The 26,697-nt window shown below is 33.3% G+C and overlaps 1 protein-coding gene across 33 annotated transcripts in view; it reads right to left on the reverse strand.

Moving 5' to 3' along the window:
• Nucleotides 1-4,272: 4,272 nt before the first annotated feature.
• Nucleotides 4,273-26,697, reverse strand: part of ADGRL3 (adhesion G protein-coupled receptor L3) — an 813,483-nt gene continuing 791,058 nt past the window's right edge. For 8 of the 33 annotated variants that reach the window (XM_053901514.1, XM_053901521.1, XM_053901530.1 and 5 more), the window contains 3 exons: nt 13,235-13,363; nt 8,586-8,603; nt 4,273-6,672 (listed from right to left, as the gene is read on the reverse strand). In XM_053901514.1, coding sequence (XP_053757489.1) covers nt 5,873-6,672; nt 8,586-8,603; nt 13,235-13,363 — 947 coding nt within the window. In that variant the 3' untranslated portion in view covers nt 4,273-5,872. Of the gene's footprint in view, nt 6,673-8,551; nt 8,604-13,234; nt 13,364-26,697 lie in introns of all 33 variants that reach the window. The other 25 variants (XM_053901533.1, XM_053901529.1, XM_053901535.1 and 22 more) reach the window with 5 other exon arrangements.

Consider the following 26,697-nt stretch of genomic DNA (forward strand, 5'->3'; position numbering starts at 1 on the left):
ATAAAGCTCTAAAAGGTGCATAGCTACTGGTAGCATTAACTGTGTTGGCATACAATAGAATAAGCAGATTAGAGAGTGAAAGTGAATTGAGGCAAAAATACTTATATTTAAGAAACATTTATAAAAATCCATGTGTCCTTGAGATAAGGTGTGGCTAGACAAGAAATATCTAAGGAGTGCTGAAAGTGTTTAGAGTTTCCTGTGTAAACAGCAGGATAAAATTATCATATGGTATACTTCAATTTTTGTTTTAACACACCAGTAGCACTTGTTACACTGTTTAAAGTTTTTACCACTCTAAACAATTTCATTATTTTTTCCTGGATTTTTTTTTTCTTTTGAACTCGAATTTAGGTCCTGCTGCCTCACCATAAGTATGCCAACTTGGATCTGCCCTTCTGTTCATATTGTGATGGAAAAGACTTGCTTATCCCAACAGAGGTTTTTCCTTGTGTAGTCTTCCTCAACTTCTCCATTATAAATCAAAGTTCTCCTTTCACGTGCCTTCTTAAAAATCATAGTTTGCCTTTACCTTTGAAATACTCTGATGGGACACAAGTGAAATGAGAAAAGTTTGTGTGACATACTATTAAGAGAGAAATAAACATCAAAACATAGCTGAAATGAAGACATTTGAATAATAACCTACAGGTCCTGGATGTTGGAGACGTGTTTTTAATTTTTTTAAAGAGGGTAGGGCAATAAGTTTATTGAAAATGAAAATATGCAAAACTATAGTAACTACCTGTTATATTGCAAAAATCACAAAGTTTGCAATATTGTAAACAAGCTATTTCTTCTGCAAGCTGTAAATAAAAGGAATCAAAGTATGTAAGTGTATAGGTGAAAGTTAAAGATTGATTTCCCTTTTAAAGCAAAAGTGAAGTAGAAACTAATCAGGTTAATTAGAAAATAGGAAAGATTCCTCTTATGGCCTAAGCAGGAAAGAAGCAGCTACCAACATTTTAATTTAGAAATGAAAATTTAGATATTTATCAATATTTTTTCAGATGGCTTCAGAAGTATGTATTTGCTGATTACAAAATTGAATTTCTGGTTGGGATCCATCAAATCTATTTTATGAGCTCAAAGAAGCTTTCCACGTAGAATTCATTTGCACAAAAATGCTTCCATAAGCTATTTTCTAATGTTGCTGTTTCACTCTTGTGCTCCCATGTTCCTAACTAATTTATTAATGTGCAGAAATCTAACAGAGGATGTATGTAAAGTATTTTTAGAAATGCATAGTAATTTTTTATGTTGTGAGTTATAATTATGAACCACTAAACATGAACTCATCAAATCTTAATACCTTGGTACTACATATACTAGAAGATCGTACATATTGTTATTTTATCTCAAATAGTTTTGTAACAGAAGAAAGGACATTCTTGTCAGTATTTTTAGAATTGCTCAAAATCAGAGTCTGGGTTTCTTTCTTTCTCTCTCTAAATTTGCAGTAATATAGTAGTTCTGTAGTGTTTTTGTTTTTTCTAAAACACCTCAATCAGTAGCACTTTGGTATAATACTAACGCACAACTTCTGAAAACAAATGCTTCTTTCACTAATAGGAGCTGATTATTGATTAGTCTGGAGTTGATCTTTAGACAACCCAGAAACTGGTTTCCCTCTCCCTTTTGTTCTCTATACTGCAGAAAGTCAGTCTTTAAAAGTTTTTAATGTCATTTTTTAAACTAAGTAAACCTTTGTCAATGGATTGGAACATGTGTGGGGGAAAAAGCTGAAGATACTGGCTAAAATTAAGTCCATGGGTTCTATATGACTATTACTAATTCTCTTATATGTTTATCTCTATTACCATGGAAAGTTTCATCACACCAACTAATTTTTTAAAAACACTTAATCTTAAAAGATCTTTTATCAATATGTTGACATTTTTAGGTTAATGGGGATTTTCAAAGTATATATCATAAACTACACTTTAGTTTTGAGTCTTTGTGAATTTGCCTGATAGGAAGTTAAGGATATTTCCATTATCTACATTTTATTAATACAGTTTCCTGATTATTTGCACTTTGACATAATTGTTCTCATGCAAGTTCTTTTTTGTCATGATTATTTAAGCATGGCAATTTATTATTCAACTATAGTATTTTTTACTTTTAATAGAGTGGAACTGGAGAGATGTTCAAAAACTTAAATTGAAATTCAAATCTATTTTTCCTTCACAAAATGTAGTTTTCTCCATAAATACTATCAATTAGGAACATGGGCTTTGCAACAATCCAACAGTCTGTGAGTCAACTAGACATGAGATCTGTTAGCTAGTGTCCTGCAAAGTACCTTGGGAGATAGACCTCAAAAGAAAAAAAAAAAAAAAAAAAAAAGCTCGAGAGTAAAATATTACAAAAATATTATTTTACTAGGAAATAATAATTGGTTTGTTTTATTGGCATAACTTTTACTTCCAGCTATCCAAATGATGTGCTATGTAGGTACAGTCCGTCTGCTTGATGAAAATTTAGTTTTTTATAGAATTTCAGATAAGTATATCAGAAGTAGGCAGATAAGTAAGTCATGAATGGCACAGGGTATTGAAGTATAGTCAACCAAAGGTGGCAAAAAAACAATAAACTTTTTAAAAATTATTAATTTATCAATAGCTATGCATGAAAATACATGTGAAAAAAAGTCAAGTTTAGGAACTCAAGCCTTGCTAGTATAAAAAGGACTAAATGAATACATGTTAGATATACACAAATTTCTATTGAAATGTACACATAATTAGCTCCTATATCTACTGTTTTGTTTCAGTATAGTCACATAAAACTTGAGGGAACAATCTCTTTCTGTAAAAGTCTTTGGGATCTTGTCTCTCTGATAGCACATCAATTGTGATGTATTCGAATTCAAACATCTCACCCTTTCATCTTTATGCAAGGGCTTGGTAGTAACTGACAGTCCTAAATGGCCTTCTGCACCAGTTATGTATTCAAGTGATTTTCTTCAGTTGGTCTGTGTAAAGCTGGGGAGGCTACCTGTTTCAAATTCCATGTAATGACACATAAAAGATAGCGGGCAGGGAGGTAGCAATATCAGAAAATCAGAATTGGCAGCCTCAGCAAGCTGACTTGAGGTAGTTTCCCCATTGTTCTGTGAAACTAGCTTCTTACTGACGAGCTGCTTTCATATAGATCTCTGCTGAATTGGCGAAACAAGCATAAGCGCTCATAATCCACAGGCCAACTTTAGACAAGTTGTCTAAAAGGGGCTTTTTCATTACCAAATGTATTCTATGCAACAGATAGGCAAACCACCTTTCAGGTGCTAATATTGCCACAGTGTGGGATGTGAAAACCTAATTACCATTAAAGCTTGAGGTTCTCCTGCAACTCAAGAACAATTCTAGAGACTTAAAAATTACTCGTGTTAAGTGACTAAAAAGGAATGATGCATAAAATATTCTGAGGTGAATATTAAGATTATGATGTACTCTGGCCCAGCACAGAATTCTTTCTTTTGTCATATATTCTTAAACTATATAGAGATTACTGGTTATTCCATAAACTATTCCATCTCATCTTAAGTTAAGAAATTAATTAATAGGTAGGTGGTGTTCAGATTTGGGGGGGGGGGGAAGAAGTCACCAAAATATCATACACTACAAGATAAATTACAATTTGGCAAATTCATTCTAGCTTTGCTCTAGAAGGGACTCTATGTTTAGACACTGCTGGTAAAGGTTCTTCAGTAATTGGAGATCTAGAAAGTTTCTTTGAAAGGACTTTGTTTCATATATGGGGCAAGAAAAATTAGCATAAAAATGTCTTCTACTATCTTTATAAAATGGATATTCTCTTTGCCATTAAACTGGCAGCTTTGAGCCAACTGAACGACTTTAAATTTCTGACATCAAAATAGAACTTACAGGAAAGGAAAATAAGTGACTCACCCCCTCTTCAATTCAATACATAAATCTCTGATTGAAGCTGGTTTTTATAGTAAGCATGATGGCTGCTGCTTATAAAATAAGCACATAGTAGCTTATATTAACCTGCTTAAAAGTAAGTTATGCATCTTATTTCATTCAACATAAACATGCCCATCCCATTTTTCTGGTTTACTTTGTCTGCAAAAATGGTAAAATTTTGTGCTTAGGTTATTCTTCTAGGCAGATCTGATTTCTATTGCATGGCTCATTTGGGCCATAGAGTAATCGATTAGCAAAGTATATATAATGAAAACAGAAGGAAAGACGAGAAAAATGAAAAGAATAATTCATCATATAGTACATACATCAAAACAATGTCTTCTAAATCTCAATCAGTTGTTTATTGGTTGGCAAACAAGTTTCACTTTTACAACAAATATTAGTAATGAGGTCATCCAACTTTGAGACCATACAAAATGGATCATAAATTTAAAAAAAAATTATATGTGCTGCTAATTTACCTCTTGTATTCCTACATTACTTAAAATCCTGTCAAATAAATAAATTTTCCTGTTAATAAACAGAAGAGTTTAAAAAAATCACTTCAAAATAACTTGACCTTTCATTTCTTACTACAAGGGAGTGAATTTCCTTTAAAAATTGGTAGTGCGGGTGCCCACTTGGGGATCAGACTGAGCATTCAGCACTTTAATGCCTATGGGATACCGTTTTTTTTTTCACATGCAGAAGCCCCACTAGTTCTATTGACGCCTCTTGACTTCTAGAATCATAGCTACTGTCTTGGTGATCAACTGCTTGCCAAATATACTTTGCATTACAACAGATGTATACTGTAAACATAAAAGTTCGTCCTGCTCTAATCTGCAAAAATGCTCTTGGAAATATTCTGACTGAATAAAGATATATAGTGAGGGAAGGAAGTCTAATTTTATTTATTTTATTTTTTTGTAAAAAATAATTTGTTTGCATTACTAGAAAATGATTCTTATAAAGTGATAGTTTCATTTATTTATTTATTTATTTATTTTTTTTGCCAGGTGAAATTTTAAAGAAAAAATAAGGAAAAATAAAAGGAAAGAAAAAAAGAAGAAAGGAAAAAGAGAAGAAAAAGCAAAGAAAATGAAGGAAGAAAGAAAAGAAGGAAGGAAGGAAGGAAACTTTGCTCTCTTACTGGCAGACAAACTTGCAAGACCAGCACGAAAGAAAAAGAAAAAATATCTCTTTTTTTCCACTACATTAACAGGACTCAAATTCTGGAGGAACAGAAAGCTGACTATATGTGCAATGCTAGTATCTGTACATTACATAGAAATTGTTCAATTTTTTTTCTGCCATTAGTTTTATCATCAGTTAATACAGCAAATCATAAAATATGCATTTAGCATATAATTCTAGAATTCCCCTCCATTTCATTATTAATTTGTTGTTTTATTTTGTATTCCACAGCTATTCCCACTGTGGTGAATTCAGGTTGTGAGTGACTAAAAACCACTATGTGATACAGTTTTGCTTTGTTTTTATGTTTGTTTGTGCAGCACTCCAATCTAGATGCAGCATTGTTACTAATGTCAAACAACTGTTCTGGCCTTTTAAAAATCAGGTCCTTGTAATTATAGTAACAGAGCATCAGAGATGTTAGAACAAACACAACATAATTCAACAAGGCCACAATGAGCGCCATTTTCTTCATATCTCGTTCATTAACATAATGAAGTCTCCATCTGAGGGGGAAAAGACAAGAAAGGAGAGGGCACAGGGGAATTTCAGCAGTTATCTTTCTCCCCTGGGCTGACCTAAAAATCCCAGTTTAAAAAAAAAAAAGTCTGAAAGTTTGTGTTTGTCTTTCAAGAACAGCATAAAGATTTAGGAGTACACACATTATTACCACTGCTTATATCAACTCAGAACAGTCAACCAGGTGTTAGCAGTTTTGTCGGTTTCAATTTCTGTGTCATCTTCTATAGACTAGTGACCAAATGAGCTGGTCCTTTTGAACTTCCCTCTGGAGGGGTCCCATCTTTGTTTGGAGGAACTATAAATCCATCACTGCTACCGCGACCTAGCTGATAGTAGGTGTGCAGCTGATGGACGTGGTTTCTGGAGCCTAGGTTTGGCATGCTTTTGTAGTAAACATCTTCGGCATCACCACATTTGGCCGGTGGGGGTTCGGTCTGGGTGCTGGTGGTAACGCTCTCTGTGGCAGGCACACCAGCCAGTGCTGGCATGCTGGTGTACAGAGAGTCCCTATGGGGTGACTGGAGATCTTCTGTGTGCTCGTTGGTTAGCAAAGGGAAAAAACTCTCACTGTGGTCTTGGGGGAGCCGCCTTCTGGTGTAATGGTGTGGCTGGTGGTTCTCTGTGGAGTAGACTCTTGGGGGAAGCAAAGGAGCATCAGATTCCTCATGAATGAGTTCCAGGCCCAAACTCTCCTCGTGGTTGAAGGAGGTGGCGTCATCCAGGACAATGGCATCATCTTCACTCCCACTGCCAAGGTTATTCACCAGCTTGTTCATCAGATTCCTGTTCTGTTCACTGGAGCGCTCGTGGTTGTTCAGGTAAGACGGGATATAGTTGGAAGTGAGTTCCTTCAGAATCTTTTTCTCTAGGGCGGTCTCATTGTGGTTATAGCCACGGTCTATGATTTGCACACAGTTGCTCAGGTATTCGCCACTGGCAATGCTGTAACTATTGCCATGGTTACCATTCAGTGGTAGAGTATCCATGACACTTGTATCCCTGGCATTGTTCAGAAGCCCCTCTGAAAAAGATTACAAAACACTATGACATTTACATCCATTTGGCCACAGAACACACACACAAACACAAAGGCAGAAACATCCGACTATGAAGTATGTATAAATTGCTAGCACGTTTAATTAATTATAAAATGGTTGGAAACAAAACATACTATTAAGTCTATATGTACACATTTCTATATACACTCGGGGACAATTGATAGGAACCTTATAAATGGAAAAGTATCTAAAATAATTCTTTAAAATAACAATTTAAAAAACCTATAAATTTGTAGTTTCCACACAAACATTGCCTGATACTATTTGAAACATATTTGGTTATAACTTAGAAAAAAAATAACGCAAAATTTTGGTGTAATCATTCATAGCTTTCAATTTATACACATCAAAGTCAATTTAATAATTCATTACCTTTAATTTTACATGTTGTTTTAACATTAAAATAGGCATAATATTAACATAATTCATGTGTGGTACTTTGAATATTCTGGTCAAAAGTGAAAGAATCAAGCAGCTTGTAATAATTTGATATATAATTTTGCAAGATTAAACATAATTCCTACACACAAAACCACAAAAGGATTATGTTAAATTTGTCAAAATGATGTAGTCATGAAATAATGCTTAGTCAAATAAATGGCACATCAAAATAATATGCATCTAGGAACTTTCAAAACAAAAATATTTAGATTTACTTTCTAATATCATTTTCTACATATTAACCCATTAGCGATTATTTAGGGTCATTAGGTAATACTACAAAAGAATGTGTAAAGACACAGGTATCTGATTCCTAAAAACATAGTGTCAGTATTAAAGATTCCATGTCATAATGAGTGATGACTTTGTGTGCATATTAAACTTTGAATTTAAAAGAGATTGAACATTTTATTCTGGGAAGAAATAGTTGCAGTGAAATAAAATTTAACCACGTGCTTCTTCAAGGTTTTTGCATTCTCTTGAATGAACAGAAATCCAAGAATCTATAATAGTTCCAAAATCAGTTCAAATGCAACCACGAAAGAAAATAAAACACAAACATTTAACCAATACTCATAAGTAAGAAAGGATATTTCTTTACAGAACAATTAATTGAAGAATTCTATTAAACTTCTCAATACACTGCTAACTTGTGAAAATATAACATTCATTCTATATCTGTGATGCAGTTATGTTTATCAAAACTGAACTCCTTCTTTGCTGGTTTAAATAAAGTGTCCCAAATGTATCAATTTATATATGGACTTTTGCTGCATACTCTGTATTCAAGTAACAGTTTCTAAAGACAGCAATGCATAAAATTCATTAAAAAGCAGCCATCACAGACATAGGGTGAAGCGATTTATTTTCATGTTATAAGATATCTTGTAGACAAATCCACAATGTTAAGAAAAATAAAAGTAAATGTTCTTTAAAGGGCCATATGTGATGGGTGATTGCTGCTGTGGAGGCTGCCATGGTATGCATGATGGTTACGGCTGAGTGACTGATGCATTGAAACGTGTGTATTACTTCCGTTGTCAATGCATTAGGTACAGGTCGGAAACAACCATAGTAAAATAAAGTGGATATGCTGCATGTGACATATATGTGTATGATGGAATGTAGTAATAAAAAATAAAAGCTTATGAATTACTTAGCAAAAATAAATGCTTAATTTAAAAACAATTTAACTCACACAAACATTACATGAGACTTAACAACTATGTTGATTATGTGACACAGTAAAAGAATCAGACAACAAAAGCGTCTAATCTCTATTAACGTAAATTTATATAAGTCGATTCATAGGCTCTTTAGTTTTTAAATTGTGAGATGAACTGTTTTTAATAACTACATCATCTATATGTGATGCAATAAAAGTGAACTAAAAAAAATTACATTTGATATGCAATGTTTAGCTTTACTCCCATACTTGTCTCTCTGTAGGGCTCTAAACGACAGCATGAAGAAAAGGAAAGAAAAAACAACAAGTAAGCTTACAGCGACAGTAGAAGAAACATGAGTAAAAAGCAAATTGATGATATGCAGAAAAAAGAGTCAAAGGAAATAATTTCCACTGCCCCCAAATTCATGAGTCTGTGTTACATGGTTTATCATAATTAAAAATACTGAAATGTTAGTCAAAAAATAAGAACCCCCCCTTAACACATGCTAATAAAATGAGTCTTTAATAAGCGTTTCTACAGTTTATAACAAATTTTAAACAAAAACACATCTATTTTAAAGTTAAGATTATCACACCAACCAAGGAGAGTAAAGATTTGAAGGCAAGCCATGACGATTCCCACAACTGCATTTCAATATTGCATATATTTACGTGTATGTATGTTTGAACATACCTGCTTCTAAGAAATGTTATTTAATTTTAAAAATTTTCAGTAAAATTATAAATAAAATCTTTAGCATGTACACAGAGGAAAAAAACACAGTTGTAGTTTTCCATATTTGTGTCTTTTTTCCTTTATGAATCTTTTTTTTCCACGTAAAAAGGTTATATTTCCCCCATTATAACTATCCAAATGCTTCTTATCATTTGTGAATAATACTGATCAGAACTGTCATTTCTGGAGCTCATATTCAAAAGTCGTGAAACTTTGAAAAAAGAAAATGGTTAAATCCAACTGTTATTCTGTATCAAGACAACAGGAGGGGAAGAAAAATACCACCATCAGTGTCCGGTTTTCTTCTGGATTCTTGCACAATCATGCAATCAAACATTTTTAGAACTGATCCTTTAAAAAACAATCCTGGCAAAATTATTTTTTAAAAAACACTCCTATTTTAATCAGGTCATGAAGGACGGCTCTTGCTGATTTTGTTTACAGGAAGGTTAAATCATCCTAAAATCAAAACCAGGAAATTCATTGGGCTAGATCGTTTCAGGAGATTCCAGCTTGTTAGAATTTCACCATTCCTTTAAGAGATGGTTTTTGCACTTAAAAGTTGATTTGCTTTTCAGAAAAAAGACTGACTTTATTTCAGGATGGAGAGGAAGGTTCTCTTAATAAAGTTTCAAAATAGCTTTAGAAAAAATAATTTGAAATAAAGAGCCAAGCCAGTATACTAACAGATGCAAATCGTTTGTAAGCTCATTATGGCTCCTTCCTTAAATGACAGAATTTTAGAACTGGAAAGCCTATGAGAGATAACTGAAGCTCAATTCCTGCTTCTCAGAGATGAGGGAACTCCAGCCAAAATAGGCTGAACCTTATCTAACTCCACCCTGCTAACAGTGGAAGAACTGAAATCAAAAAGAAAATCTTGTAGATTTCCTCTGTGCCCTACTATCTAATTCTTCCACCTGCCTTAGGCTTTGAAGCCATCATAGAACATTTATTTATATATTTTATAATATAATCTTGTATTCTTACCACCTATCATGTATTCTTCATTATATCCTGTCCTAAGGGTATGTCTTTCTTTAAGTTCTATGGTAGAATTAGTTACTTTAAAATGTAAATTATTTTGTGAAATCATGACTTCGGCTCTATATGCTCTCTTGATAGGTTAATCTATAACAAGATTTATCTTGCAAAAATTGAATTTTCTAATCCTGATAAGAATATAATGGTCCAGAAATACAATGCATGAAGTTTTCAAAAATGTCCACAGATAGAATCTCAATCCAATATAATAAAAGCATATTAGTCATCTTTATTCCTAACTCTATATGCTTCAGTAACTCTATGAACACATCTCTACATATTTTAAATAAAGGCATTACAAACAAATATGGATACTTATATCTGAATGCTCCTTTGCTTGGATGGTCTTAGTGCAACTGAATTAGAGGACCCAATAGAACAGAACCAAGTGGTACTTCAACATAAACCACTCCAGTACATACCGAGCCACCTATATTTCATGTAAGATTTCCCCTTGCCAGTAAGAATATTAAGTGCATTCATCTGAAAGCATAAGATTAGTAGCAATATGACAATCACTAAGATTTATTTGGGGTCAGTGGTAAAAAGAATGATTTTAAGCACTACCATAGTTTAATATCTTAAAAAATATTAAAACATTAAGCCATTAAATAATTTCACCTCTGACTCTGAGAAACATTAATAAAAATTGTTTGCTCTTGTTTTTAAGAAAAGTCAGTAGTATTTATTTAATTTGCTGGGAAAAACAATAAACCCATTCAGAAGAATTTGTGTATTTATTGATCATCGTAATAGCAATATCCAGTAATAAATTCCACAGGAATAAAACCTTATATGGATATGGTATTACTTTAAATTCGCATCTACAGAATTTCACTTTGAGAGTGTTTACAATAGTGTTCCATCCTTAGAAAAATCGCCTAATTTATGATTCCAGTAAAAATAAAACAGGACAAGAAAGCAGATATTGAATTAGGGAAGACATACAGATTAATAATTGTTAGTTTTTTGTTACATAAGACATTAGAAATTATATCTGAATAATCAAAAAAGCTAAACAAAACGTGGTCTAAATTTTTACATGTTCTGAAACAATATTCAATAAGTAAAACAATTTTTAGTGTTTCTCCAACTCTGCGTAAAGTGAATAATGTAGAATAGATTTAATTTGCAGATATGGTATAAATCTTCACTTAACATCACTGAAAACGTACTAAGATGTCAGCACATTGCAAAATGTTTATAATGACACAATTATCTGTAACTTAACCTAATTTAAAAACAAAAAACAAAAAAAACCCAGCCTGTATAAGGTCTGCTGACTTGTTCTGTTAAGCCACATTTGTTATGTTGTGAAATATACAACAAGTGTTATGTACACTTCACTGAGGGCCACAATAAAATAGGGGCATTGACAGAGGAAAGACAATTTAGAGAGGGAACCACCAGGAAGGACCCAGAAACTATCTCGTATTGATGGCACCGGGGTGATTTTACTGGGGAAATGGAGGACTCAAAGAAGCCAGATCAATTGCTTTCAAAGTATTTAAAAGGATTGACACAGAAAGCAGAATACTTTGCTCTTCCTTGCTCTAGAAGGCAAATCAAAGTATCATGGTCAGAGGCAAATTTCAGCTCAGTGGAAGGAAAAAATATACATAACAAATGGAGGATTTCAACAACTGAATGTATGAAATCCTGAGGGGAGAAGGGTCCCATTAAAGGAAATGGGCACAGGCTGACAGAATGTCAGCAATGTGGTGAAGAGAATTCATGAGCTCTAACCCTGCTTTTGATTCTCAAAGTCTGATTCTTAGACATGCAGGCCTTCTGAAACTTGATAATTCAAAAATTCGCTAATTACTTCATCCTACTGAGATACAGTTTGAGCATATTCCTGAAGTCACTCTGTATTACTGACTTCAGAAATTTTGAAATAATTTAAAATCATCCTTTGTCCCTGGCAAGGTATCTGGGAAACTCAGAAGGTTTTAGACACCCAATTTCAGTTCTGCAACAAGCAAACTTTCATGGGATGGCCACTCACACCAAGTTTTACACACTCATGCCACTAATCTTTTATCTCTGACTGAGAAGGAAAAGAAAACACAGAGATTCCCATAAAGAATAATAGAAATTTTATTCAGAATTGCCTAGGAAAGCTAATATACTGCTAATCTGTCACATCCAACTTCAAACAACCACTTTTAAGTCTCTTTGTTATAGTGAATTTTCTTTCAGATATAATATTACATAAGTGGATCCCTAACTAGGACTTTTCTTTTAGGAAAGTTTTATTTGACTAATTTTTTTCCTGTGGTTTCTTCCAAATGATATGAATTGTTTTAATTTCTTGTGCCCCAGTACATCTTTATTCTTAGAGAAGGTAATGCCTGTCCAAACACTCATATTGTAAGTGGTTTTAAAGAGATTTATGCTTATTTGTTTGGGATGTAATTAAAATTTTATATCATTTAAAGTAATTAAATTTTCATATCATTCAGAAGAACCATATCCCAAAGCTTTGTTTTTCACACGTAGCCACAGCAGGAAAAAAAATCCCGACTGTCCTGAGTCACTCACACAGGCAATGGCAAGCTAGTGTGGAACCTAACTTGGTATTGTTCAGTTCAATAGCAAACGGAATGGATCTTTTCTCCGTGGCTTAGCTCAATGTAATTTTCCATGGAGCTGATCTAAGTGCTTTCAACAGTACTGATGCCTTGCACCTAGAGTATTCTTCATGGCATAACAAAGATTACTTTCTTGATCTTATACCATTAAGACTATCAAATCAAGTCTTTCTTTATTTTACTTACCTTAGGCAAATTCTCATTTCTCAAAATACATACATGGGTGTTTAATATAGAAATCAATCAACAACAAGACAAGCACTGACACGACACAATACATTTTATAACATTACAGAGAAACAAACACGTATTGGTGAATTAAGCATTTGTTTATCAGAAGGAGGGAAACCATTTGTTACTAAAGGAAACCTAAGGAAAATGGAAAATAAAAGCACCAAGAGGGGTGGAAGGCAAAGGGAGTCTGTGTGTCTGCTTCCAAAAGAAAGAAAAGGCAGTGGAAAGAACGCAAGATAGAATGTGGCCATAAAAGCTACATAAAATGGGACTCTCACTTGAAAAAATTAAGATAAACTCCAGCACACCTTGTGCGTTGTACATGCTGACAGAAGGGTTGTTACAGACCGCCGGTTCCCCAAGCAATGTATTATAGGGATTGTTAGTACCATGCGGACGAAGCAGAGCATTGCTTATAAGATGATTAGCCATGGCTCCTGGAGCAGCCCCATAGAAAGACAGAGAAAAAAAAAAAAAAGGTCAATCAGGCAAATGTGTTTGAAAAAAAGAAAGGAAACATTTAGAATGACAACAGTTGATATAGTCCTGATTACAGGCAGGCAGCTAATTAGACTCAAAAATATATGCCACTAAAGCACACATGTTTCCAATAATGCACATATCCAAGAGTCAATGGGAAAGAAATAAAATGGTTTATGATGTTGATTAAGCCATATATAGGGTGTTCTCTTTCCCAAAGTATAAGCAAGAGTATACTCCCATGCTTGCTAAAAATAAAAAATAAAAAAATGAAAGCAAAATATAGTCTTCCATATAAACAAAACACAAAACAAAAGCTGAAAAAAAAAGTTTAAAACACGGAAAGAAAAGCCAAAATAAACAAAACATTCCCTCATTCACAGAAACCGTTGGGTTGTTTTCAATGAAAGTAAAAAAGAATAAAAGGCAACATTTACAATAAAACACACATTTGGAGAGCAGTTGTGGACACAACAGAAGAATTTGACATTTCTTAAAATTCTAAGAAAAGGAATCCCTTACATCAAAATAAGATATAATCACTCTCGTTAGTACACTGTAGTAAGCATACTAATTAGGTGATTTTACAAATCTAATAATCATATGGATATTATTTTAAATATTTCAAATAAAGTATTGACTTCATAATATCCAGCATATATATAATTCCATTTTCCATTTTCCAACTGGTTGTTTGAACTTTGGCACATAAAGTAAGAAAGCTAAATTATTTCATCTCTTTGTAAATAGATGTACCTAGTGCCTAATATATCATTAGTATGAGTTGCAACCTCCAACCTCCAAAATTGTTTAACCAAAAAAAAAAGCAAAATATCAGAGGAATAGTTTTATTAAACATAATTAGGCCATGTGTAAAAAATGATAGACAGAATGCATGTTTATGTTAGATGATAAAGAAAGAAAATGTGACTGAGGAGAGGAAAATACAAATTGTATGAGGATAGTCAGATTGAACACAAGTATTTGTTAATTCAGTATATACATTAGAGAATGAAAATACAATCAGTAGACCAGGAGAAAATATTTGCAAACAAATTTACAAATATTTGCAATCCAAGAAAAGTTAGTATCTGGAATACAGGAAGAACTCTTAAAAGTCAACAGTAAAAACAAACAAACAGACAAACACCCAAACAACCCAAAGCAAAAAACTAACAACAACAACAAAAAACCCAATCTAATTAGAAAATGGGCCAAAGACATAAAAAGACATTTTACAGCCAAGGATATACAGGTGGCAAACAAGACCATGAAAAGAATTGCTATTAGCTATTAAGAAAATGCAGATTAAAACCACAATGTGGGGAGCCTGGCTGGTTCAGTTGTTTTAGCATCTGACTGGATCTCGACTCAGGTCATGATCTCACAGTTTATGAGTTTGAGCCCTGTGTCGAGTTCTGCACTGACAATGTGGAGCCTGCTTGGAATTCTCTGTCCATCTCTCTCTGCCACTCCCCCACTCGTGCTGGGTCTCTTTCTCTTTAAAAATAAATAAACTTTAAAAAAAATTATTAAAGAAACCAATGTGACATCACTACACACTTAAAATTTAAATGGTGACAACATTAAATGCTGGCAAGGGTGAAGAAAACTGGATCTTTCCTACTTTGCTGGAGGAATGTCAAATAGTATAGCTACTCTGGAAAATAGTTATAAAAGTAACCATTCAATTACCATACCACCCAGCAATTGTACTCTTAGACATTCATCCCAGATAAAATGGAGATTTATGTTCACATAAAAACCTATACATGAATGTTCATGCAGCCTTATTTATAATAGTCCATAATGGAAACAGCCCAGATATCCTTCAGCTGGTGAATGGTTAAGCAATCTGTGGCACATCCTTACCAGGAAACACTATTCATTAATTAAAAAAAGAACAATTATTGATACAACAAACTGGATGAATCTCTGGATAATAATACAGAGTAAAAAAGACAATCCAAAAGGTTATGTACTAACTGATTCCATATATATATATATATATATATATATATATATATATATATATTTCCATATAGATATACATAAGATTCTTAAAATGACAAAATGATAGAAATGGAGAACAGATTAGTGGTTGACAGGGGTAAAGATGCAAGGGGGAGGGAAGTGGAAATGGTCATACACGGGCAACATGAGGCTTCCCTGTGGCTATGGAGCTATTCTGTATGTAGGCTATGCTGGTATAACACAAACCGAGTCTTGATAGATAGAATTGCATTGAACTAAACACACACACACACACTCACACACACACACACACACACAAATGCAATGAAATATAAGTAATATTGAAGACATCTGAACAAGACTGCTGGGTATCGGTCAATATTCTGGCATGATTTTGTAGTATAGTTTTACAAGGTATTATTGAAGAACACTGGGTACAAGGAACACAATCTCTTCACTATTTCATATAACTGTAAGGGAATCTACAATTATCGCAAAATAAGTAATCTATATTGAATGAAACAAAAATATTTATTCATAGAAAATGCAAAAAATGAGAAGAAAAAACTTGGCCATGATAGTTTTATTTTATTTTTTTTCAAAATCATAGTTCTTTGTTATATAGCAAATTATCAATCAAGTAACACCTATTTTATCTATTTTTTTAAGTAAGCTCTATACCCGATGTTGGGGTTGAATTCATGATCAAGAGTCGCATGCTCTACCAACTGAGACAGCCAGACACCCCAAATAACAGATATTTTAACCTCAAAATTGGGTAAGTGAACATCTCTAGATTTAAAGTACAATATAGCTTGTCGGATTTATAAAACTGGAAGGTTACAATTCTTTCAGGAAATAAGCCATGTGTTTGCATCCTACACATTCCACACAGAACTAGCACAGAAGTAGCACAAAATTTTCCACTTATTAAATGCTCGATGAGTATTTGCTGAAATTGTACAACATACACATTTAAATGTTTTTAACAGAGTGAGACGGCAGATCTCCACTTTATCGTACAATGGATCAATCAGGATGTCACTTCCCACTGATAAATATATAGAATACCAGCAAGAAAAACTACAAAGAGTTGGCTATTGTGCCATTCAGATAAGAAACAGAATACTATACATCTTAAACATGTGTATCGTTGATGTTACACAAATTTATGATTGTTAGAGACCAGATTTGGCCTGCACAACATTTTAAAAAAGCAAACTACCTGTAAATTGCACCTGCTACTAATGTTTATTATTCTAGCCTTCAAGTTACAATACAATTACAATTCTAGCCTTCCAATACAAATAATTACTTTCTAAAATTACTCTAAGAATTTTAACAGAAAATGAAAGGTGTAAACAACTTAAAATGAACTAGGGTAAAAACCCTAAATATATAAAATTGCTAAAATTCATTATTTTCCCTCATAGATCAAATAAGGGTTAGATCTTTATGGCTGGAGCATCTATCTGTATTTCTTCTTCTTCTTCTTCTTTTTTTAAATGTTTATTTATTTTTGAGAGACGGAGAGACACAGAGTGCGAACAGAGGAGGGGCAGAAAGAGAGGGAGACACAGAATCCCAAGCAAGCTCCACACTATCAGTGCAGAACTCAACGTGGGGCTTGAACTCAAATCACGAGATCATGCCCTGAGCCAAAACCAAGAGTCAGATGCTTTACCAACTGAGCCACCCAGGCGCCCTATATCTGTATTTCTATATATTTTCCTTCATTACTACATATTTCTTAATTTGAACTGATTAAAAAACAAACAAGCTGGGAAGATTGCATGCTACTTCTGCCCACTTGCTTCACGTAGATTGCCAAAGAAAATATTCCTTTGTCATATCTGTCTCTCTCTATATGTATATATATTTTTCTATACCAATGTAAAAGAATATGCTCTGTGATTTAAAATAAGGAAACAATTGAGTTAGGAAGAACCAAACATAAGCAAAAAGCATGTGACTCAATATTTTTTCTGGCTGTCATTCAGTTTATTTAAAGGTTAAAAATATAAGAACAAACAATTTAATCACACAAAAATGGAGTTCTGTAATTGAATTCTAATGAAGCTATCAAAATTTTTGATAGATAGGCCATCTGGTCATAGCTTTCCTAGCATAAAGTTGTTTTTAGTTTTGCTAAGTGTGTTCTAAGTTTTGAATATACCTAAAGACACTCTTATTAGTGAAATTACTAATGTAGGAAGACTGAGTTTTTTTTTATTTGTCAATTCTTGCTAATCTGGAAAGTCCAGCAACAATAACAGAAATGCTATTGGTATACAGCCATGGAGTGATACAATGTTGACTAAATGGAACAATATTCAGTCCCAGCCACATGGCTTTGGAAGGTAGCTTCCTCAAAACCAAGTGTAACCCAGATCAGGTACAGATCTATAGTCACAATGAGTGACATACAGTCATAATTAAGATCCACCTGCTTTTAAATCTAAAACTACACAAATACTGATAAAAATAATCTAGAACTTTCCAACAAAATACATTTTCTTCTTTATCCTTGGTATTAAGAGCCTTTTTCCTGATAGAAGAAGGATCACTGGTTAAAGTTGCTTTTTTATGATGACTCACCTTTTTACATCTTATGCCCCATTTGAAATCAAGTTAATTAGTGTCACTATAACTGACCTTAACCCTAAAAATTGAGTTAAAATATAAGTGAGGGCTCAGTAACAGGAACTGAGGAATAGGATATCAAATTTGATCATTAGAGTTTTGCAGAGTATGAAGTTGTGGATAAGCTTTATGGGTTTGCTGGTTTGAAAGAATGAGGGATATGTTTGAGTAACCAGTTATCTGTGGTTTGATTCCCTAGTGTTAGAAGGCAATCATTTTCCATCATTTTATGGACACTCAAATCTTGCAAGAGGCTGTTTTTCCTGTTGCCATTCCAAACAAGTGCGATAAGGTGTTTTCGCATGGTTCCTACAGTCCATGCTCACATTTATGCATTTCAATTGTACCTTTGAAAGGTGGCCCTGTGTCAAAAACACTGGCTTGTTGCCAATGCCTAGATCTCTTAACTAAAAACTTGTACAGAACCTGTCTTCTTGGGTCTTTTGTGTACAAAGTTACATTTGTCTTTTTCCATAGCTGCACTACATTTCACTTGTCTTAGCTGAAGCCTATTCTGTTTGCTTCTGGCTGTTTCCCCAATTTACCCAGGTCACTTTGAATTCCGATACTATTTTCCAAGGTACTGTCCATCCTGTCTCTTCCTCTTCCTTCCAACTAACTTCTGATTTGTAAACTTCCCTTCTAATAGCTATGAAATTGCTGCAGACTTCCAAGAAGATCGGTGTTTACAGACCATCTGTCACTGTTTTTCAGCTAAAAAGTTAAGCTTACTGGTTAGTCAGGTTGAAGACACAAATAAGCTGATGTTGCTGGGTAGAGAAGATAGTTACAACACTACATATGAGAAAAGAATGTTTATGTACAAATTTCATTGGAATGTAAACGCCAGAAAAACAAGGAATACACTGGGTTTTATTACCGCTCTATACCAAGGGTCTAGAATAGTTCCCAGAGCTTGGTAAATACTTGCTTAAATAATGAAAAAAAGCCCATGTGAAATCTATGGCATCTTTAATGTAACAAACTAACACAAGTCATTTTACCAATTATGAGCAGTTTTATAATTTGAGTAAATTTTTTACAAGTGCCAATTGTCTAATTCCTAATGTGATTTATTTCCTTCTAACACTATACCAGGTATATTTAAAGCAGGAAAAAAACACTCATGTAATTATTTGGAAATACAAATTGCTACTTGAATACTAGCTGCAGATAATATGACAAGACGGGGGGAAAACTCAGCACAACCTACTGTGACTTAAAATAAAAAGCTCAAATTGGGTAAAAAAAAGCTCAAGGTAAAAATCTCAAAGCAGTAATATAAGAATAGTTGTTTCTTAATTATCTGACACACTAAATCCTGGGTACAGTCTAGTCAAAACTGCCTATTTGCTGTCAGAAACAAGGGTAAGGTCTTTAATAAAACCATGGAAAAGGAATTAAGTTGACTTTCAATATATGTGAATCGTCAACAAAACTGTCAACAGAGAGCCAACCAAGAGATCTTTATTTCTAGTAAAAGCATGATACAAAGCAAAAAGGGATTTTCATATTCCATGCTGAAAAACATAGGGAAGTTTTTCTGACAATTATTTGCAAGTCAGATCCCAAACCTACTGAAAAACATGAAGTGTAAAATCATAGTCATTTTAAGAAGAGTCTTTTTTACTTTATTTATACCTGAAGATAGAGATAGACATAAAAGTTTCTGAATGAGTGAAATTTGAATGGGATAATAATGAGTACACCCTTTTCAAATGCACAGGTTTACCACAAAAGTGTTGTATTTTTTTTTCCTTATGAAAATAAAATAGGTGTTTTGACACGGGCAGGCCTTGAACGACAACACTGTCTAGGCCAGTTCAGTGTGATACACGTAATTGAGGCCTGAAAACTGAAGGAAGAGCTGCAGGCTTTGAAAGTGTGAAGTGAAAAAAAGATCTGAAAAAAGATGACAGTTGAATCCCACTTGAATCCATATCATATCATTCAGAAACATTTTCAAACGTTTCTTCTTGACAGCAGGCTAACCACAGTACGCTGAAAAGCTCTTAAAATAACTTGAATTGTCACTCTGCTCGGCCCCTCACTTTTTTTTTTAAATGTACTTTCGTTCTTATTTGTCTTATTGGACAAGCAAAGGTGTATAGTTCTAGACCCTGGTGTTCTAACGAACCAACTGAATATCCCATTCCTGAGAGTCTCATACCAACATGTCTAATTTTCAAATTCTTGTTATTTATGAATATATAGGATGATAAATTTTTTGTTTGTTTTATTTCAATAAAACAGTTTCACCTGGATAATTCTTTCTTCTTTAATATGTTTTGTCCTCCATTCCATCCCCTCATGGTTCTCTCTCCCTTGATTCGACATATTTTTTGTTTTATGAAGCCATTTCCATGACATGGACTGACTAATGCATATCATTTGGAGTTATAAATAAAGCAAAGTTACTACTGGATAATGCCTCTGTGCTTCTGTCTTCAGAACATAATTTTGGCCCATCACGGAGGCTTCATTTTGTACAAGTAAAAAATAGCTTCACTAGTGACGGTATTTTCTACAGAGTTAAAATACTAACTTGAGCGTTAAACAAAGGGTCTTTTACCAGGAGATGGAGGGGTCAAGTTGTGACCCCCTTAAAATTGTATGTAAAATGGTTTAGGTGCATGTTTGTGAAGCCAGTTGGGCACCCACACATGACTGCTTTTCTTTCTGGTGAAAGGGTCCTATGGCTTTGATTTCCTTTTCAAAGAGCTAAGAAAACTGGCATAAAGAAAAAATAAAAAAGGTAAGCCTTTTTCTTTAGTGAGTTAACTTTATTTTAAAATTTTTTTAACGTTTATTTATTTTTGAGACAGAGAGAGACAGAGCATGAACAGGGGAGGGGCAGAGAGAGAGGGAGACACAGAATCGGAAACAGGCTCCAGGCTCTGAGCGGTCAGCACAGAGCCCGATGCGGGGCTTGAACTCACGGACCGTGAGATCATGACCTGAGCCAAAGTCAGACGCTTAACCGACCGAGCCACCCAGGTGCCCCTAGTGAGTTAACTTTAATACAAAGAAGAAAACTGGAAAAAATGAATCAGAAGGATCCCACACACATCTTATGTATGTAGGTATTACCCGATGAATTGCAGTATAACGTAATGGAAGAAAGTTATAACTCAGAATTTAGAAGTGAATAAGGTTTTAACATTATCTAATCTACTACCATCATTTACTACATAAAGAAACAGGTCCAAAGACATTCATAATCTGTTCAAGGTCACACCTGACTCTGGTGATTTTATTTAAACATATTTAAACAGTGATGTTTGAATATTTTTAGCATCCTCTCCCAAAATTATGTTTTTTTATTAATGTTTATTTATTTTTGCAAGGGGTGGAGGGGCAGAGAGAGGAGGACAGAGGATCCAAAGCAGGCTTTGTGCTAACAGGCTAACAGCAGCAAGCCCGATGTGGGACTTGAACTCATGTACTGCGAGATCGTGACCTGAGACAAAGTCAGATGTGCAACTGACTGAGCCATGCAGGTGCACCCCACAAACGTGTTTTGATAACATTTTATTAGGAGCCTTATAGGAGTGCATTACTTTTCTGTAATGGTCAATTATTTAATTTTCATATTCATGTGTTAATTTATATAACACAAAGAAACAAAAATGAAAGTAAATCGATAAGAGACTTGCACATCTATGGAAAACTGATTGAATAGGCATTGTCTATTTTAAGTACTTTGTTTCCTGTTTTTTCTTTTTCTGTGTAACAATGAAATATCAACATGCACACACAATCTACAGACAGTGCAAAAATGGTAAGTTCAACTTTAAAGGCTTATTTTATAAAATAGGAACAGCCATATAAATCAAGACCAAGTTGTTTATAATCATTAACAAAACTAAAAGAATCTGCATGCTATCCTTAAAAATTATATAAAATAATTTTAAAAACCACAGAAACCATAATTTTATATTTTGTACTGCTTTTATTCAAATAATTAATGAAATTACAAAGTGTCAAAGAAGAAATATTTTATTGAAAGCCAAGAAACCTTCATCATTTTTTTCTGAAGTCATAAATTGAAGAGCTGACATCTTGATTTATCACACTGTGCACTTTTAATAGCCAACAAGTTTGCTATTAAATTTTAATCAACCTGCCTATTAAATTTCTTTCAAATGGTTCGGAGATACCTCAGCTTTTTTTAATAGAAAATTCATTCACTGGGAATCTATTAACATGGACTTCAATGATATGTTTTCTCCAAAGTACAGATTTGGGTTATTGTTAGTTCAATACGAAATTAAATATTCTGAATGTAGAGGTGTTGTTCTATTGTAATATAGAAGTTCAAAGATTTAGATGTGGGAACCCTAGACATTACCTTGTCTATTTGTCTTTATTTTGTGCTAGATGACATTATATAGGTCTTCTTGTCCAGACGCATGGTTTTTTCTACAATAAATACTTAGAAGTCAAGTTACTGGGCCATATATTGCTCACATTTCAATTTAGAACATATTGCCAAAATTCTGTCAAATGTATTTGTATCACTTTACACTTCCATGAGAAATTAAATTTCTCAGATTCTTACTAGGACTTAGTATTGTAAGCCTGATATTTTTGCCAATTTCATACAAGTATCACACGATATCTCATATTACTATTATGCTTTGCACTTCCCTGATTACCAAAGAGATGGGGTCATTTTTCATGTTTATTGGCCATAAGGGTCTCTCATTCTGTGAATTGCCCGTTCTTATCTTTTGCCTGTATAAATCGGTTTATAGACATTCTTTATACAATGTAGGCATAACATTTTGTGTGTTATATGTTGTTTACTCTTTCTCCCAATATCTTACTGTTATGAATACTGTTTACATTTTGAGGCAAGAACATTACTTTTTGTTATAGTTCATAATCTTTGTTATTTTGTTTTTAAGAACTCCTTCTTTAATCTAAAATCTAAAGTGTATATATATATACACATATATATAGCTTTAAAGTTTAATTTTTTGTATTATATATTTATATTTTATATTATATAATATATATTGCATTACATATTATAATTATATATAATAATTTTACATAATTAGCTGAAAGCAAAGCTTCTCAAAGATCTTGGGTTTTCTGACAGCTCAAGACAAATATGGTAGAATTGGAACTTAGAATTCTTGGTGAATCTTGGCTGCACAACAGTGTAAGTGGTTAATCTGTAACGGAAATGATGAACCTATACTATTCAGTCATTCATCTCTAAAACTCATCCTTTGTAATCAAAGGGATATCTTTCTGTGTGCTGTTAAATTGGGACGTGTTGAATACATTTGGTCGTTTGTGAATACATTCCATAGTACTGAAAACAAAAAATACTAAGCCTAAAGATAACCAGCTGAGTTTGCTTAACCACAGGCAAAATAGCAGTAAATTACAGTTCTTTTTAGTAAATCAAAGGCATTTAGCATAAGAGTATTTATCTTTGTCATTCACACTATATTTAATTCATTTTCTCTACATCAGATTATCTCTTGATATCTGTTAATGGTATGTAGCCAATTCCACAGCTATATTTATTTATAAATCACACACAGCTTGTGCATTTTCATTTAATAAAACACACTTCAGAAAAAACCCGAAAATATAGTAACTACTTAACAATAGGAAATGATTTACCAATGTGAAAAAAATCTGACTTTTTGTATAATGCTCTGTACTATATTGACAGACTTTCCTATATTGAACAAATTGTATAGCTTACATGCAGAAAGTCTATCCTGGCTAAAACCTGAATATTAAATTTAGAACCAACATTTTAAAAACATGTCTGAGAAAAGTAAATTCAAAGAAGTTATCTATGAACAAAGAGATTCTTAATAACGTTCAGAGAAGGCCTATTTCATCATATAATCATAATTTTGTCCTTCTTAGAAATGAGGCTGTTTCAGGAAACTTACATTGTTTCCATTTGTCTACATCAAGATTAACTATCTTCTTTCAATCTGTGTATCCTCTCAAATCTTTCTTAATTCTCCAATGATTTTCCAGGGTTATAAATTACTTCCTATGAATGTGATGGGTAACTTATCTTAGTTTTTGAAGCACCCACATTCCTTATAATGATAAATTATGAAGAAAGACTATTAGGAAAATCATAGGAGAACCTATCAGATAAACACACTTTCAAATGACATGCAGTATATAAGGTTGAGCTATGTAAAGTATATGCTTCTGTATGTAATGTAGTTCAATAAAATAGAAGCTATTTTAATCAGATACTACACAATTATTGGTAATGACAATTTAAGTACTATATCTTTCTTTTTTCTTCCTTTTTTTAGTGTTTTTTTTTTTTTTTGAGAGACAGAGAGAAAGAGGAAACAAACAAGTGGGGGATGGGCATATAGAGAGGAGACAGATTATTCCAAGCAGGCCCTGTGCTGTCAGTGCAGAGTCCAATGTGGGGCTCAAACTCATGAACCGTGAGATCATGACCTGAGTCAAAGTCAAGAGTCAGATCCTTAACTGACTAAGCCACCCAGGTGCCCCATAAGTATCTTTTTCTAATGAGGGCTCTCTTTGGCTAACCCTCTTCCACAATTTAATTTTTCATATAATTGAATTAATCTCTAATTACTTTGAAAGTAGCAGATATAAGTTAATACAATCTATTTCTTAGAAAAAATAATTTGAACAAGTAATGATTTTGTTAATTAACTTTGGATGCTATAACTACATTATATCATCAGAACCTTTATGTTTATAATCCAGTAGAAACATTTTTCCAGATGAGAGGTACAGTCAGGTTTTGTTTTTAAATTTTAAGACAGTCCATAGTTTTTGTGAAAACTGGAATTAGCACATAAAATAGTTTAATTTATACATCATCAGTGTCTTTTTGAAGTTAACTCAAACAGATTTTCTACTCGTTCTAGGCATTTTCACATTGTCCTGACAAGGGACAATATCAAATTCAGGAGTATAAATAGCTGGGGAAAGTTGTATCTTTGGTTGGTTCTAATACTAAATCATTATAGGCAGAAACTATTTACCTGATTTTTTAACAAAATTTTTCCCTGACCAAAATGTTCATTCATCCTTTTACTGAAACATAAAAAATTAAAGTTAAAGGATTCTACCAGTAAAGTACCTTGAGGCCTTCCAGGAAAGAAGACAATGATTATAAAAATCTTCTTGCAACCTAAGTCCTAAAACTAGGACAATAATGCATAGCAAATCAGCATATTCCATACCAAACAGTTTTGAAAAGTATGGCCAACCCATTTCTCCATATATTTACAGTGTTTTAAAGCTTTTCTTTCACTAAATGAATAGGCTGAAACCACACTAAAGAACTATACCTAGAGCAAAATAAAGTAGAAGGAAGTCAATGGTACATGAAGGAAATTAAGAAATAAAGATGTTATAACTTGTGGTTTTAAGAATATCTTAATTCCATGTGAAGTGATAAAAATCACTTTGAAATACATTCTTGGAAAATATCTTTATTCTAATCTTAGCAAGCTTCATGAAAAACTGTCATAATAAGAAAAGAGTGAAAATTTTTGTTGTCATGAATAGGGTTTTGTGCTCAGATAGATCTTGTTTGGGATCTAGATTTTGTCCTTTAGGAATCATTTCACAAACCTGGCTTCTTCATGGAAATAAAGACAATGGATGAATAATGAATAGTGTACAATAGGCAAATTTGTAGCTGTACACATTAAAAGAGAAATCCCAAGTTGATCAAAAACTATAAAGAGCCATACTGTGTTCTATTAGAAAAAAGAATACCAGCAATTTCGGAAGAGAAGTTGAGTATGTGTGTTTAGTTGTTCAAAATATATATTTTTTGAAAAATTATATCTTCAGCGATGAAACAACAGTAATATTTCAAAAATCAGTGGAAATGTTTTATAGTGTTACATTTAGAAACTATCAAGGTATTTCACTGCAGCTTGTTTGACTAATAGTAAAGAAGTATGAGGGGGGCACGGGGATGGCCCAGTCAATTAAGCATCCGACTCTTGATTTTGGCTCAGGTCATGATCTCACGGTTCTTGAGTTTGAGCCCTGCTTTGGGCTTTGAGCTGACAGTGCTGAGCCTGCTTGGAATTTTCTCTCTTCCTCTCTCTCTGCCCCTTTCCCCTCTCTCATTCTCTCTCTCTCTCTCTCTCTCTCTCTCTCTCTCTCTCAAAATAAATAAATAAGCTTTAAAAGAAATAAAGAGATAAGAGATAGTGCGAACTATATATAAGGCAGTCAGATAATAAACCATAATAAAAAAGAATCTACACAGAGAATTCTCTTTGTGAAGGGATCTATAAAAGCTATAATAATAATAATAGTAGTAGTAGTAGTTGTAGTAGTAGTAAAATACAAACCATTTTTGCTACTGTAGAGTTGATTATGAGAGGCTGGATGGTTATGATTGAAATGATTTACATCAAAGAGACAAATTTAAAAGCAAAGCATAAGAAGGACTCACTGGACAAGCATTTTAAAAGTCTTCTTTTTCAGTTCCTACCAACAATTTATAGCAAGAATATTTGCCCCAATTGTGTAGAAATCAATATTTAATATACTTAATTTTGTAATGGAGAATTTATTCTGAAAGTTATTTGGTCTCCTTGAGTTAGGAATCAAGATACTAATAGCATTGTTTACTTATCTATTTGACATAGCATTTCACTTTTACAACCTGTAA

Source organism: Panthera pardus, unplaced genomic scaffold, assembly GCF_024362965.1.
Source record: "Panthera pardus isolate Hobbes unplaced genomic scaffold, ASM2436296v1 HiC_scaffold_13, whole genome shotgun sequence".
NCBI classification, from domain to species: Eukaryota; Metazoa; Chordata; class Mammalia; order Carnivora; family Felidae; genus Panthera; species Panthera pardus.